The sequence below is a fragment of the Lycorma delicatula genome, chromosome 4 (assembly GCF_047948215.1).
Source record: "Lycorma delicatula isolate Av1 chromosome 4, ASM4794821v1, whole genome shotgun sequence".
Lineage (NCBI taxonomy): Eukaryota > Metazoa > Arthropoda > Insecta > Hemiptera > Fulgoridae > Lycorma > Lycorma delicatula.
In genome coordinates this window covers 7,659,413-7,676,768 of record NC_134458.1, presented here as the reverse complement: position 1 = coordinate 7,676,768, position 17,356 = coordinate 7,659,413, and the positions used below count along the sequence as shown (strand labels likewise).

Below are 17,356 nucleotides of genomic sequence, written 5' to 3'. Positions count from 1 at the left end.
GAACTCTCCTTTCCAAAGCCTCAAATGTATTACAATCCGGAACTCTTCAATTTGGATAGTTTTCCTGGTATTCACACACAACAGCCAATCCATTTTTATTAACATTACCATAGATTAACAACATTTCCATCAATGAATGACTGACCACACAAACACCTCTCAAATGAATATATAGAAGTGCTAGACACAAACTTAATTGTTGATCAGCTGTTACTGCAATCCTATGAAAAAGTATGTTTTAGAAGGATGTCTTTCAAGTTTATTTTAATAATTTTTAGCATATGTATGTAAGTAAATTGCTCTGTTTAAAATCATATCACTTTTCCAACCCAGTTTGTGTGTTTTGTTTCTAATTAAAGTTGAATTCTCAAATTTGTGTTAATTTTAATAAATGTTATTTACATCAATTTTCTCAAAATTAAATTCTCTACAAAATTAACTAGAAATTTTTATCTGTTGTTGATAAATTAACGTTATTTTCTGACAAAATGTTTTCATGTTTTACCCCATTTTTCTTAAAACTTAAGTGAGGAAGAGGTCTGGGACCACTTTTCTTATATTTTTTAGATGAAAACCCATAAGGAAGCACCAAATTTACCCCTCAATTTGTACCCCAAGAATTTTAATATGGTTTAATCTCACAGAGGGAGCACAAAGCAGGGCTAAATGATCTGCGAGTCGAAATTTGCTAACAAACCGTTTTCTGACAAAAGTTTATATGAACTTTTATATATAGAATCATCTCCCAAGAGAATGCTGTGCAATTATGAATGATCCTATATAAATACAGTGATGGTAGGAGGGGGAGAGAGATTTAAAAGGTAATCATAACAAAAAATTTTTTGATTAACAATAACAATACAAAATAATTTTTGATAGTATTCATTAATAAAGTGAAATTAATTTTTTAAAAAAATCACTTTTAAATTCTAGTTTATTTATTTTTGAAAAGTATTTTTTTTACACAGAAGTTGACTATATTATCAAAGTTTTGTTTATACATTATAATCATATCTAAGAGTAATAAGTAATAGTTTTATGAATTAAATAAATAGTTTAAAGAACTGCCTTCTTAAATGTTATTGCAACACACATTTAAAGTAATTTCACATTCGATTAAAGTGAATGATCTAACCATGCTCTATATATGTAGCGTTTGTTTACATACATCACCCTTATCTAGTTTTTAATTAAAAAATAAGTAATTTTCCGCGTTATTGAATCAAACTTAATTTTTTTAATAAATAATAAGGTGGACATATGACACATGATTTTGATTTAAAATTTTACAAGACAGACAATGTGAAACCTGTTTTTCTGGTAATGCCTTTGTTATCAAGTTATAAGCATTCAAAATTACACTGACGGAAAAATCATGCTACAATAAAATGAGGTAAAACGCGCAGCATGAACAATTTTATTGCATTTTACATTCATAATGCATACAATAATGAACTTTAAACAGTGCTACAATATTGATAATAATAAACAGTAACTAATAATTAACAACACAACAACAAATTAAACGGCTATATCAACTCATAACTGAAGCAAAGTCATTAGATGTATTGCAGACCTTTGATGAAGACCTTCCATTCATTTATTTGGAAAACTGTTGTTCAAATGACAGCAGTTATTTTTCAGTTCAAAAAATTCTTAAAACAAATAAATTTTACCCTTTTAAGCTACAGTAGCGAACAAATTAATCTGAACAAACAGAATTTTTGTTCTGTTGTAGGGAATATTCATTCTGTGGTACACTGCTTGCTATTTGCCGGCCTCCGTGGCGCAAGTGTTATTGTCTTGGCCTTTCACCTTGGAGGTCCTGGGTTCAAATCCTGGTCAGGCATGGCATTTTCACACACGCTACAAATCATTCATCTCAGCCTTTGAAGCAATACCTAACGGTGGACCCAGAGGTTAAACAAGAAAAAAAAGACTGCTTACTGTTTGGTGTTTCAGGTTATGCTGTTAGTTCATATACAAACAGAATTAGTGGTTTTTGTGCTATTATAATTCATTGCCAATTAGTTTTTGATGACCTTCTGAGTTACTATTATAAGCTTATTATTAGTTTCTAGTTAATGCAATGGATAAAACCCCACAAAAGCAGTCAAAAATTGTTGCTCTGTCCCAACACACACAAATGACTCAAAGACAGATTGCCAGTGAGTGTAGTGTGGGGGTTAGGTACTGTAAATGAAATCATGAAAAGGTTTAAGGAAACAGGTTCCATCTCTCCACAGAGAAAAGGAAAATGTGAACAGAAAAATAAAACCACACCTACAAAGGATCAATTACTTACTAATAAGGAAAAGAAAAATTAATCCACAATTGTCGGCTGTTGACCTTAATAGGGACTGAGAGCCAGTGGACTAATGTTTCTGATATGACAGTTCATAGAAGATTGTTGGCAGCAAGAAGGATTATTTGGAAACCTAAAAAGAAGCAGTTACTGACACAGGCTATGAAGACAAGACAAAAAGACTTTAATGGGCAAAGGAACATAAAGAATGGACTTTTAAGATTTGGAAAAAAGTTATTTTTTCAGATGAGACTCATTTCTTTATCCAAGGAGTGACAGTGGCCTATAGTTGTAAGTCAGCAGATGAGACAGCTACTACGCCAGCATACCTGCAACAAGCTCCCAAATACCCAGCCAAGAAGATGTTTTAGAAATGTTTTACACATGAAGGGCCAGGAGCACTTATTCCTGTGGATGGGAGGATGAAATCAGAATAATACATTAACATATGCCAAAGAAAAGTAGTTCCACTTATGTAGAAGAACCCAGAATCTATTTTCCAACAGGACCTTGCACCATGTCACACGTCAAAAAAAGCAAGAGTTCTTCAAAAACCAAAAAAATTGAGTGGTCTCACGGCCAGGAACTCCCCCAACCTGAATCCCATTGAAAATCAATGGGCCATACTAAAAAGGAGACTTGAGAAAATGAATTGTAGCAAAAAAACTAACTTTATTAGTTTAGTGATAGAGGTTTGGTTTTGAGGTGAAGAAATCAAAATCATTTTGCTCTACCTTAATGGAATCAATGCCAGAGGATTAATGAGATAATTAAAAACAAAGAGGGAACATAAACTATTAAATCTCAGTAAGTTTGACAATTAAACACTTTTTCTTTTAAAAATACTGTGTTCAGATTAATTAGTTCGCCACTGTACATGTGGTGCAAGAACTTTTGGAAGATGATTTTGAATGCCAAGTTGTGTATTGTGATATTACAATGGAAAAATTAGATAGACGCAAATTCACCTAATTCAATAACATTTATTGATAAAGCGACTTTTATGTTAAATGTGAATAAGTAAAACTTATGTTTTAACATTATGTTTATGTGAATAAGTAAAACTGTTGATACTGGAGTAATAATAATCCCAGATGAATGTTGGAAGCTCGTACATAGAAACCTCAGAAAGTGAATGTCTGGGTGGAAATCATTTGTCATTGTATTATAACCTTTTATTTTAGATGACAATCTTACAGAAGATGCTTACTGCAACTTGTTAGCCAATTGGATTTAACCAAATACCTGGGAAAACATTGGACAAGAATTAAATAATGTGTGGTTATAGCAAGATGGGGCACCACCTCATTTTTGGGGATACCTGAAACATAATTTTTACAAAACAAAACCTGCAGACATTGATGAATTGAAAAGAAGAATTGACGAATCTGCTCATGTACCACCAGACATGGATACAAGTTACTTGAGGTTAGCACACTACCAAGCTGTAGAGGGGAAGCATTTTGAACATTTATTATAGAACAGTATACTTTCAAAATGTATTTCACTAGTAATTTATGATCGAAAACATTTATTTAAAATTTTAAAATAAATATTGTAATATTTAAAGTAAATAATATCAGTTGATATAGACATTTCATTTGCTGTTGTGTTGTTAATTATTAAAGTTCATTATTGTATGTATTATGAATGTAAAATGCAATAAAATTGTTCATGCAGCGTCTTTTACCTTGTTTTATTGTTAACATGATTTTTCTGTCATTGCAATTTTGTATGCTTATTACTTGATAATGATGGCACTAACATAACAAAACAATGGTGAAACCATTGTTTCATTGTAAAATTTTACAAGAAAAATAAAAATCATGTGTCATATGTCCAACATCCTATTTTAAAAAATTAAGTATTATTCAATATGGAGAATCCAAGATGGCATACAATAATTAAAAACTCACCATAATGCAGATTATTTTTAACTATGTAGAATCCCATTTCCTTCTGCCTCTAAATACCTCTCAGATATGCAGTATAAAGCTACTTCTATACTTAAATATCACCCAGTATATTAGTCTCTTTTTGAATCTAAAAATTTCCTAATAATTTCAAAGATTTAAATACAATTTTAAGAAAAATCGTAATTTTTCTACTGTAAAATTAAAAGTGAGTTATACATGTAAACTAATAACTTTTTTAAAACACAAACTGCCAGTTATATCTCATATTAAGAGAGTCCTGGATAGCTCAGCAACCAGTGAGGGAAAAAAGGGGTAATAAAAAATATTCAAACATGAATAATGTAATTGAAGAACCTTATTTCTTACTTACCAAATAAGGCAAGCAATGCCTGTAGAACAAATTGTATACTGCGTCTGTTAGCTTGTTTTCCAGTCCGAAGTGTAACCTCATCTTGACCGACTTCCATTAAATCAAATCCTAAGAAACAAAATTAATAAAATATATATTATTCCAGATAAGACCCTTACATTTGGTATATCAATAATAAGTCAACAGACTGCTTAACGTAGAAATTGCTAGAAGACAAAGCTGAATAAGACCTAACAGTGAAGAATGCCATAGATTTCTCTCATTCAATAAGTTATAAAAACAGACTCCCTAATTGTGTAAGAAGTCAAAGATAGAGCAGATCACATAGTGATGCAAAACAGTCAAGGCTTATAGATTTCTCTAAGCTAATCAACAGAAGGTGATGGACAATTAGGAAGAACAATGAAACAACCATATATACAGACCGAAGTCTTGAGTCCATCACTGGATGAAGTAACAAAAAACAGATTTTTTAGAGGAGTATAGCATGACAACAAAATTATTGTGGAAATAAATCCAGAGATTGACTTTACAATCATAGGAGAAAGCAATTATAATCTCCACTAAAAATCAGGGTACATGCAAGACTGCAGTAACCACGGGGATATCACTGCTTAACACTTATAACAAAGTGCTGGGAGTTCAATAAAAACTGTTAATGTCTACCGGTAGATTTCAGCAAAGGGTGTAATAGTTAAAATAGAAAAAAATATGGAAGAGGATGAAACAGTTTGGTGTATCAGAAAATTTATTACAATTAATTTGCCTATGCAAATCAATTCAGAATGTAAACTTAAATTAAATGGGAAACTACTCTCAAACACTGAAAAGGGAATATGATAACTCTCTTATCTCCATTACTTTTCAATAATGCTTGATATAAGCATTGCAGAGGTTGAGAAAATAAAATTTGGGATTGATATTTTGACAAGGATAAACATTTGCTTACACAGATAATGAAGTAAGTGAGCAAGCTAATTGAAATCTTAAAACAAGAAACAGAATTTTCAGGGCAAAAAATTAATATTCCACTCTAAATAGTACATCTTTAAATAATTAAAATGTTTAGAGGTATTGATATCAACAAAGAATTCAGAAAAAAGAAGATTCAAAACAGACTAAATGCTGCTAATAAATGTTTACATACTTGTAATAAAGCTCATCAGTTCTGAAATATTTTATTTCATAAGACTAAAATCTGTCTAAGTAAAATATTAATAAGCCTAATAAGGCCTTATTATAAATAGTAGAAAATTTTATTTTGATCATCAATCAGACAAGAAATGAGGTAGCTTCAAGAATAAATTTTTGAATAATATTTTTAATAAGGAAAATGGAGAACAAAACACAACAAAAATATTAGATAACTATACAGAAACTGAGATATAGTGATAGATGTCAAGAGAAGATCGAGATATCTGGGACACAGATAAGAAGAGTCTGTATGAAAAAAGCAAGATTACTGATAATAGAGGACACAAGGCCAGTAGGACCCAGAACATAATGGGTAAGAAGATGGGACTGAGGAAAGATGTGCAGCAATGAAATACTCTGAGCAACATTATGCTGATACAAAGTACTAACTGGAGTATCACTAGCCATGGCAGTATGTGAGAATAATTCAAGAATGAAGATCTCATTGTGAGGTATCTGTAAGGCTAGGAGGAAGTGTTGATATCTCAAACTGAAATATTGACAAAAAAATCCCTTTATTTTTTATTATATATTTCTTGCCATGTAAATCAGCAGGATTAACATACTACAGTAGGTGACATATGCAGTAAGCTGGTATGAGTTTGTGCTATGTTGTTACCATTTGATTCTCACAGTTAGAGCTACTTTTTTAAACATTAGGCGTAAATCTCTGCGTCATATGTTTTTTGTGCTTGTTATGTTTATATATATAATATATATACAATACTGGACAGCAAAATTTACATGTATATTCATAACACAAATCAAAATTTCAAAACAGAAAACAATTTAGAATAAAATGAAAAATTATTAAAAGAATATAGTTATAAAATTCAGTACCTACTGAAGATTCAGGATACCACAAAAATTGATTACTGGAAAGCAATATGGTACGTTTAATTTATCTAATTACTGTGTTTTGGTGGTTTATATTTCATATAAACATTTTCTTACAAATATGTCACAAATTTGTAGAATTACGAAATTTAACGTAATATTAAAACACATTTAATGTCTGCACTAATACAGTCAACATTTTCCACTATAATCAGTATGAGTATAAAAATACCATTGTATCACTTTTCCTTTTTATATTGGGGCTGTACATTTTATGGTATTTTATAAAATAAAATAACAATAGAATATAAATACTAAGCTATAATAAATGTATAAAATTACATTTTAATTTTTATTACTTCATGCTTTCATTCATAGCAATAATTTGCCATTACAGCAGGCATTAACTGACAATGTTATTATTATTATCATCTTTTATGACCGCATAGGAACACTTTAGTCAGTCCATTATCCAAGTTTCTTCGATGATACTGTTTGGGCCTTGCAGTCCTCCAAGTACATTTTGATATGTTCCGATCTTTGTGCCCTTTCTAGTGTTGAAAATGTTTGTTGTGATCTTTTTTCTTGTGAGTCTGAAGCGAGTGTTTCTGTTTTTGATTTTCTTGTTTGATTTTGTCTTATCTGTGATATCTACCGGTGTATGGTCAATTTCGTTCAGATCCTCTCTTATTTTTCTGATCCATCTACATCCTGTCTTGGTGTTTTTCAGTTGAGATTGTACTATACTAGCTGTTTCAGAAGCCTTAAATTTTGCATTCTCATGATATGCCTAAAGAATCCTAGTCTCCTCTTACACATGGTATCAGTGATGGTTTTTAACTCATTGTACAGAACTTTGTCAGGCACAATCTACCGCCTGACTTTCTGGTACTTTTTATTGATGCAGGTTCTTCCAATTCTGCTTTTGATTTTCTGGAGTCTGGTCTGTCTTTGATTGTTCATTCAGGTGGAAGGGTGTTTTTGCTGCAAAAGTGGCTTCTGGTTTTACATCTGCAGTGTCTTATTTTTGCGTTTACTAATAAGAATTTTTTGCTGAAAGTGTACCAGGTTAATTTTTGAGCTTTAGCTAGTTTTTGTTTCTTCTTATTTCCAGTTTTATAAATTTGCTGCAAAAGTGGCTTCCGGTTTTATAAATGTGTTGTAGTGTCTTATTTTTGCGTTTATGGATAAACATTTGTTACTGTAGATATATCAGGTTAATTTTTGTGCATTAACTAGTTTGTTTGTTCTTGTCTGGATTGAGTTCTTCATTTATGTTGTTTGTTACTATTTCTCCAAGGTATTTAAATTGGGTCATTATTTTGATTTTATTACCATTTATGTTTACTTCTTTTAATCGTGTTGGTTTTTGCAGCATAATTTCTGTCTAATCGAAAGAAATTTTGAGGCTTATTTTATTTGCAATGTTTTGAATTTCTAATATTCTAAATTAGCTTCGTCAATGTCGTTTGCTAGCAGTGCTAAGTCGCAGACAGTGTCAAGACAGTTTGTTTTGATTTTTCAGCCTATTTTTACTTTTGGGGGTATTTTTTGATTCATTCCCACATTACTATATCTAGAGCGCAGCTGAGAAATAGAGGTGAGTGCCCATCTCCTTGGTGCAGCCCTGTTTTGATCTCAAAAGGTTCCAAGAGCTCGCCTCTGAATTTTACCTTTGACTTAGTGTTTGTAAGGGTCAGTTTTATCATGTTTATTAATTTGGTATGTAGTCCGAGATTTCTTACAATTTTTAGTAGGGATTCTCTGTAGTTGCAGTCATAAAGCTTTCCTAAAATTTACAAATGCTATCACCATGTCTCTGTTTCTTTTCCTGTTTTAATCCATTATTAGCTTGAGATTCATGATCTGATCTGGACAGCTCCTCCAGGGTCTGAAACCTCCCTGGTATTCTCCTACTTCTTTCTTGAATTGTAAACCTGTTGAGGATGATTCTTGAAAGAATTTTGTATGTTGTGTTTAGGAGTGAGATTGTGTTTTGTTCCCTTTTTTGTATAGTGTATGGATGAGGGCTGTCATCCACTGTTCTGGTAGTTCTTCTTTGATGCAGATGTTGGCAAACTGTTGATGAAGGGCAATTTTTGCTGATCTTCCTACATGTTTCCAGATCTCTACAAAAGTCTGATCTTCTCCTGCTGCTTTGTAATTCTTCATCTCATCCAGTGCTTGGTAAACTTCTTTTATTGTGGGAGGGTTGATGTTTTCTAGTTGTGTTGTAGTTGTTGGGGTGTTGGTGTTGGAAGTTTAGAAATTCTGTCGGTTCTTTGCAATTTAGGAGTTTGATGAAATATTTATCTACGATTTCTGCATTGTCTTTATTGTTAGCCAGCTTAGAGTTTTCATTCTTTATTAGTAGGGTTATGACAATGTTATAAAATATTGTATTTAGATATCATATATCTTTATAATGTAATAGCTGATTTTGTTAAATTTACTCAATTAAGATTAATGAGAAAAACTGAAATGTATGTAAATATTTATTCTATTAGAATTATTAAGCATTTTTAAGATATATTTTATATCTAATTTCCCACTGAAAACATGTGCACTGAAAAATTCCTTTAAAAAATTCATGTTCATGAAGAAAAAAGATATTAATAATATAGATGAAAAACTTAAAATAAGTATTACAAACATTAAAATTAAACAGTGAATGAATTACGAGAGATATATGTATTGAAATGATTTACCTAATGAAGCAAGAAGTTCATGACATCCAGGAACTCGCCACAGTTTCACGCTGATTGGTATTTCAATACTTTCAGTTTCAACATTTTTCATTGAAAATTGTCCAATAACAAGTCTTATTACACCAATTATATCATCAGCAACTTCAACATTACTGATAAGTTTTGAGAGTGCAGCCAACGTGGTTGAAGTGAGACCTAAATAATATTGAATAAAACCATTAGGACAATTACAGTAATCCAGTGTTTTATAAATTGTTTACTTCAATAAAGACTAATGTTTTCTTTTCATTCACTATTTATTAAAGAAAAATGAGACTAAGAAGTTTTTATAACTTTTTAATTAGATTAGAAAAACTGACACAAGTGGCATCTTAAAAAACAAAAAACCTAATCTGTACGAGTCAGAAATAGAACTTCAAAATCTTTTTAGACATAACACCAATTTCTGTTGTGTATTCTTCAAAGCTCAACCTTTTAGAGACTAGTTAATGACATTCCACTAATCTGTAATCAAATGTAAAAGATAAGTCAAAGATATATCATCAGTCTATATTCTTATTTCACAAATAAATCTTTTTATACATTCATAATCATCATATAAACTTTTAAGTATTCTCTTTAAGGTAGTAAAAATTGTATTCTAATTGAATAAATAAATAGTTTATAAATTTTAATGTTGCACAAGACTTCTTTGAATGATTTCTATGACTTTGGTAGAGAGAATAAAACTAAATAAAATATTCAAAATTTGAACCAAAACCAATGGTTTTTACTTATCAAAATATTTTTTTAGCAAAGTGATAGTCATGACTAGTATTCTTGAAGTTATTGTACTGGTTCCAACAGAAGATATTTAAGTTAGGAAGAAATAAGCTTAGAATATAAGACATGTAAGCACTGTTTAGCTTACTGCTGATGACAGTAAAGTACGATCCAGTTTATACTTTCTTAAATAGAGTCAAAGACAAATAAAGGTTTTGATATCATAGTTAAGTGAATATTCTAAAACTTCCAACAAATAAAACTGTTCTGATAATAATATTAAGTATGGATGAGTATTATCGCATGATGCACATGGTTAATATAAAACTAGTGATAAATGCTACTTCACTCATTAGTACTGAGTGTCAAAAGTTATATGCATTTAATAAATAAAAAAATTACATATATTTATGAAAAAAAAAACAAAAAAACACAAAAGAACTAATAATGTACTTTAATTACCTAAAAGTGCTTGTAAACTAGCACTACACTGAGTCAATCTTTCCTCAGGATCACTCTGTGGAAAAAAAACAGATGAAGGAATCCCATTAGCAGCTGGTTCAAAACGAAATCCAACTGACTGTAGTAACTCCTTCCAGCCATTAACATGTCCAACCTCAAAAAAAGTATATAAGTAAAATAAATTCATTAAAAATAATCTTCCAATATTTATACATTAATTACATTCAGGATACATAATTAATATGAAGTGTGTGTGTATATGTACATACATAATAAACAGACACATTTTTATGCCAATATTAAAAAAACTACAACATTTTTTGTTGCACAAAGTATAAATTGTTTTGCTATATAGAATTAAAAGCAAACATTTACTTTTATTGGAATATGGAATCTAAAAAGCAAATAAAGAAACATTTTATGCAAAGGTTAACAGTATTTAAAAAATATGACAAAAATCATAAACAAGACGGTACATGCATAACATGAGGGTTACGTTGAACATAACGACTGTTTAGTAGTTACTCTTGGAAAGGTTGGCATAGTTGCAGGATTCAAGAATGACTAATTTTTATCACTGTTTGCTATACTATCAACTTCCTATTCTCTTTATGATCAATGCTAAAATTTTAAAATGAACAAGACACTGCCAACTATGAAATTCAGGGAGCGATAAATTTTTGGATTTTTCAAAACAAGATATTGACTAAAGCACATACGTAAAAACTGATTGGTCCATGAGGTGTTGACATAATGAATTTAAAAAAAATATCTAAAATCAGTGACAGGGAAGGCTCACACAGTGTTATGTTATTACACAATGACGCGTGTCCACGTTCTGCAACTGTGATACATAGTTTATCAGGAAAATTCAGATTGAACATTTTCACATGTTCACCATACAACACAGATAAATCCAAGTAATTCCCACCCATTCAAAACATTAAAGAAATTTTTTTTGGGTGGTAAATGGTTCATAAGTGATGATAAGCTGTCAAACAGTGGCTAAATGGTCAACTTGCAAATGAATATGAGTAGGCTATTTTGAAGCTCACTATAACAAATACCAGGCTAATTACACTAAAATAATTCTGCCAAATATGACAGCAATTACGCCCTTTGTTGGCACGATTATGAAGAGATGTAGAGTAAGGAATGCAGGATTGATAAAAATATTATTCATTATATAAATTTTTATAGGAAAATGGTTTTTAGTTTTATGAAGCTCTTGTACATTTATAATAATATTTAACTGGGTTCTTTATGAAAACTCCTTGGTAAGAAGTGAAGTTTCCAGAGAAGCTCACTGGATAGGTCCCATTCTGCAAGCTTCATTAAAGAAGCAACTGATGTATTGCCTACTACCATTTGTAGATGGAGTCAGTGGTGGCCGACTCAATATCCATGGCACCAACCAAATAAAAAGGAATCCAGAATAATAAAACAGAAAGGTAAGGAAGTAATAAACCACAGAGGAATAACAAGCCCCTCAAGAGATCAGAATTGCTCACGACAGTACTCTCACATTTTCCTTTTTAACAAAGGTAACGTTGGTAGTAATTTTGTATTACCAATCTGGTTGGTAATGAAAAAAAGAAAATTGTAAGATTATTACCCATATTTAACTTCTTATAAATAAGGATATCCTATATGATAAAAAAGTTTTTTACCTTGCACTCTTCATCTTGTTGAGAGTTGTATATCTATAATAATGGTAATCTTACAATGATTAATTAGTAATTATAACTGTTTATAAAGTTTTAAAAATTGAAATATTGTAATTTGAGTTAACCCACATACAGCTGAAGTTTCGAGAACGCAATGCAATTTGTTTTGTGTTATTATTACATGAAATAATATTTGTTTACTGTATGTAGTCTGTTTTAATAACAACTTTACATATTATTAGATAAAAGCAAAAACGTTTTTGTTGATAAATATTTTAAGTTATTATTCAATAAATTTAATCATTTTTTGCATCCTCTGAGATAACCTACATATAATTTATGTAAGAATAAACTTTGAAGTACAATATTATTTTAACTGATTATTATGTACTCAAAAATAGCAATAGTTTTTCTACGTAGACGTATCTTATCGTCAATTATTTATTATGTCTATATTTTGGCAGAAAAAAAATTAATGTTGTGTTTTTACAACTTCAGCAACAATGAATATTCAGAATGACTCATTGTTTTTTTGTTTTTATTTTAACCTCCAGGACCACCGTTAGGTATTTACCTCAGAGGATGAGATGAATGACAATTTATGTAGCATGTAAAAATGCCATGCTTGACTGGGATTTGATCCCAGGACCCCTGGACTCATTGTTATTGACATGATTATTCATCACATAAACACGCTCTCTGATACAGTTAGTCATTCCATTACAGTGCTTTCTAGTTGACAAAGTCTTAATTTTATTTTTGTGCTCAGGTTAGTTTATGTGAATCAGTTTGTGTTGTGATAAGTTTCATTTCAATTTTTTTTTTATTTACCATATGGCTTTTGCAAAACACAAATATTTAATTATTGATGAAATTAGTGCTACTATAGAAAATATTGTTCATTATGATAATGAAAGTCTGGCCGAGATTGTTATATTGCCTCCTGGTAAGGTCAATGATGAAGAACAAACAGATGAAAATATTTTTGATGTGGAAATTATAAATACTCCGAAAGATGTAGCTAGCACTCTTAAAATTCATTTTGAATCTAAAGGTAACAAATCAAATGAAACATATGAAGACCCATTACAAGTTCTAGTAATTTAAATTTCCAGAGTAAGTGAAAAAAGCAAGAAAAAATATAGGGAAAAGACCAAAAATACAATTTGGCTACAACCTGGAAAACATTTTATCAAAATATAATTCACTGCGAGAAAATACAGAAAATTATTTTAAAATTATTAAAGTTAAATTGTTACTGTTACTCTAATTACAAATTTTCAGTCCACTGAACCTCTGAATAACGTCAAAAGGTATTCTAAGATGAAAAAAAAAAAAATGAAAATTTCAACCCAACAGCCAAATCTCATCAAGCAATACAATCGCTATATGGGTAGGGTTGATTCTCTGGGCAATGGTATCAGCAACTATTGAATAACAATGAAAGGCAGGAATGGTAGTGACCTTTGTTTTCAAACTTTCTAGATGTAGCTTTAGTAAATTCATGGAAGTTTTATCAGTAGGTCCACAAAAAACAAGTCGAGCAACTCAAATTTCTAGGACTTGTTGTTATCGCACTATTATCAAAGGCAAATAACATAAAAGAAATGACCAACAGACTTGGACGACCAACGCTTTCAACTGCAACAACTCAGCAACACTTAGTTAACAAGCATCTTTCTGAAAAAAAAATGTAAATAACAGAAGAATCCGCTACTGATAACATAAAAGTACAACAGCATTTTTATGAAATAAGTGCAAAGTTGGACTTCACCAAAAATGTTTTATTGATTACCAGAAAAAATAAGCTTGATATATTAATTGTATACTGAAATAAATGTAAACATATCATTTATATTGTATCCTAATTTCTGATCTGTTTAGATTTATTTAGATTGATGAAAATAAATAAAAAATTAAGTTAAAACAAGCTGTGTTAATTTAGACACCCTTTCCTGTTGAAGTTGCATTTTTGCAGCACTTAATTAATAAATTGATACCTTAGGGTCAAAAATCATATGTATGACTCAAAAGCATCTATAAACCTAAGAAATTATTTTATGACCAGTGCATCAGAACGCGGCAAAATATGAGATGATCATGCCAATATAGTAACAATTTTAATGAAAAGCTTACTTTATTTTCAATGCTTTTTTGTGTTGTATACATAGCATTTTTCTGACCCCTGTGAATTCTTTGCAGAGATTTTTCTACCTGAAACACAAAATACAACTTATGTAAAACATTAACATAAAATAGAATTTAATAAAGATCAAATTATTTGAATTCACTAACTACTCACAATATTAGTTTAATCAATGTTCTTAATCATTTTACACAGTTTATACCAATGTAACAATATGCACTCTAAACTATATTATTCCAGTTATTTTTCCTCAGTTTTATATAATACTGAAAGGTTTTTTTTTATTAACCAACACTGTTCTTCAATAAAAACAGAGGACAGCATATTTTATAATTATTATGACTTTTTACCTTTATGTTACCATGGTTTTGAGACAGCTTTACTCTGTTATTCTTTTTCTTACCTTAATTAGTCTTATTACATTTACGCTCTTAATTTTTACTTAACTCATCAGTTTCTTTAATAATCAATCCAAACTGTTATCAATAAAAATGGCACTACTTTACGATTGAAAAATGTGAAAAGATTTTCAGAAAAAAATCTACTTCACTCTTCCCTTACATAAGAACTAACAAATTGAAAAGGGCACCTGGTTTTGTATTCGCCAACTTGGATGTCAATGAAGCTAGTACAAATCGTTTATATATCTACTTCAAAAATGTAAAGTTTTCTTTATGATAAGCATGTGTAGAATATAAGAACTGCAAATACTTGGAACTTAAATTTATGATCATCATCAGATGATGTGTGTCAGAGGTGACTGGTATGATGACTGCATGCATGGAATAGAAATAATGATTTTTATCTTATTTTTTTGTTGTAATAATACAATCTTTATATCGTTTTACAATCAACTACATTGCAGTTTTTTCCATCTGCCATTAAGAACATTAAATCTACAACATAATTCCTCCATACCAAACTAAATACAAATCTGGCAGAAATTTTAACTTTACATTTAATGTTCTCTTTATCATAAAAAAAGTATCAATTCTCAACTGCACTTCTAGATTAAAGCCACAATTAAGAGAAGTTTAATGATATAAAAGGTTTATACTGTACAGATAATAATAACCGATCAAGCAAGATCAGTAAAATTTCACTATTAAATTTTATACATGACTCACTATTTCTTTTAATGTTGCACACCACCTAATCTTTTTAAAACAGGTGCCATTAACTACACATCAGAAATTCTGTTGAAGAAAGTGCTGATAATTAACTCCAAAATACCTTTGCAAGAATAACAAGTTCAATTACTTAAAATCATTTACATTTTTTAATGATTTTGAAATAATAATAATAGTAAACACTACTTAATTAAACAACTAACCAGATGAAGTGTTACACGCAGAGCATCACGGCATCTATCAGGGGTTTTAAGAAGTTCACAAAGAGCCTGTCCCATCATAGCTACCTTATTTGACAATCTAACATTAGCACCAACTAATAAGAAACCAGCCCAGTTTGCAGGATGTGCAAAATGTTTTGTGTGTTGTACTGTTTGCATAGCTTCTCCAAGAGCCCTACTCACTCTTGAACCCTGAGTAAAACAGAAAAAAAAATTCATAGATAAAACAATTACATTATTTTATTCCTGACTTATGAATATTTATTGATTACGAGTTACAACTAATTAATCAGGCGCTTAATTAAGTATCTGATTCAGAATTTATTGACTTTTTATGTAAATTGTTCATTAATATAATCTTTTGAAATAAATTACAGCAAAATATATTAAAATAGACAAATAAGAGATACAAGTTTTACCCTTATAATTTTTTTTAGGGGTAACATTCCTTTCTTCATGAACAAATTATAATTCTACATTAGATAAAATTACTAACTACATTCAAGAAATAAGAATAATGATATTAGACTAACACTTCAACCTAAAAGTAAGCACTTTTATAAACCGAAAGCAACCCATTTTGCTCAAAGCCATTGCAAAAAATATTTTTTTTTTGTGTCAAGTTGCTAATAAAATATGCTGTAAACAGTATTTCCCCAATAAACAAAAGAGCCAAAAGTATAGGTTTTGGTCTTCTTGAAGAACCTGAATTGCCTGTTCCATGTACAGTGACAGTGAACAGAAGTATTTCAATGAACTACACAGGACTCATCCAGACTGTAATTAGAATGCAACATTAGTGTTTAGAAAGAGATAAAAAATTATGAGGAAAAGCCTAAACAACAGCTTCAATAGAAATCCTTGGTATAGTCTACCCTCTACTCAGGATCCATCAGTCATCAAAATATGTTTTCAGCATATTCATAATTGCCACTTCTGTTATACAAAATTGGGTTTTTTATGTCACAATATCAATAAATGGTTAATGCTGAACCAATGAATGTTTTAATAATGCTTATTATATATGGTAATTACAGTGCTACACTTTATAAAAGGCTATTTAGTTCAGACTACTGGAAAGATCAGGTGAGGATACTAAATCTACCAATTTCAACATTGATACTGTGATACGACACTTCTGCAAGAATTACAATAGCGTGCAAATTAATCCGAACACAGGGAATTTTTTGTTTATTTCTATGTTGTGGCTACATTTCTTGACCAAATCCATTCTTTAAGTTGTCTGTGTAATGTGAGGTTATTGTTCTTTGATTATTTAACATATTCTGTTTTATAAATAGCGTTTTGTGAAAGTTTATTTCATTTTTCATTAGAAAATAATATTTTTTATTTTGTGTCTTGAATATATAATAATGGACATAACTCCAAGAGAGCATTTGAAAATTGTTTCTATTTTAGAGCATACCAGTATGACATGACAAATGGCTTCTGATTGTAGTGATGGACTAGGAACAGTGAATGCTATTTTAAAACAATTTAATAAAACTGATTCCTTTAAACCTCAAAGGAAAGGTAAATGTGGCTATAAGAAAAAACTACTCCAATACAGGTTGGTTATTAGTGAAAAAAAGTAAAAACTTAAGCTAATATTATCTGCTGTGGACTTAAATCAAGAAT

At 30.2% G+C, this 17,356-nt stretch overlaps 1 protein-coding gene across 1 annotated transcript in view; it reads right to left on the bottom strand.

The window, feature by feature from the left end:
- LOC142323080 (tetratricopeptide repeat protein 28) overlaps positions 1 to 17,356 on the bottom strand; it is a 211,396-nt gene that overhangs the window by 24,318 nt on the left and 169,722 nt on the right. Inside the window, exons 24-28 of the mRNA XM_075362243.1 lie at positions 15,701 to 15,910; positions 14,358 to 14,435; positions 10,555 to 10,708; positions 9,331 to 9,525; positions 4,592 to 4,699 (exon numbers count right to left, since the gene is read on the bottom strand). Of these exons, the coding sequence (XP_075218358.1) occupies positions 4,592 to 4,699; positions 9,331 to 9,525; positions 10,555 to 10,708; positions 14,358 to 14,435; positions 15,701 to 15,910 (745 nt within the window). The remainder of the gene's footprint in view (positions 1 to 4,591; positions 4,700 to 9,330; positions 9,526 to 10,554; positions 10,709 to 14,357; positions 14,436 to 15,700; positions 15,911 to 17,356) is intronic.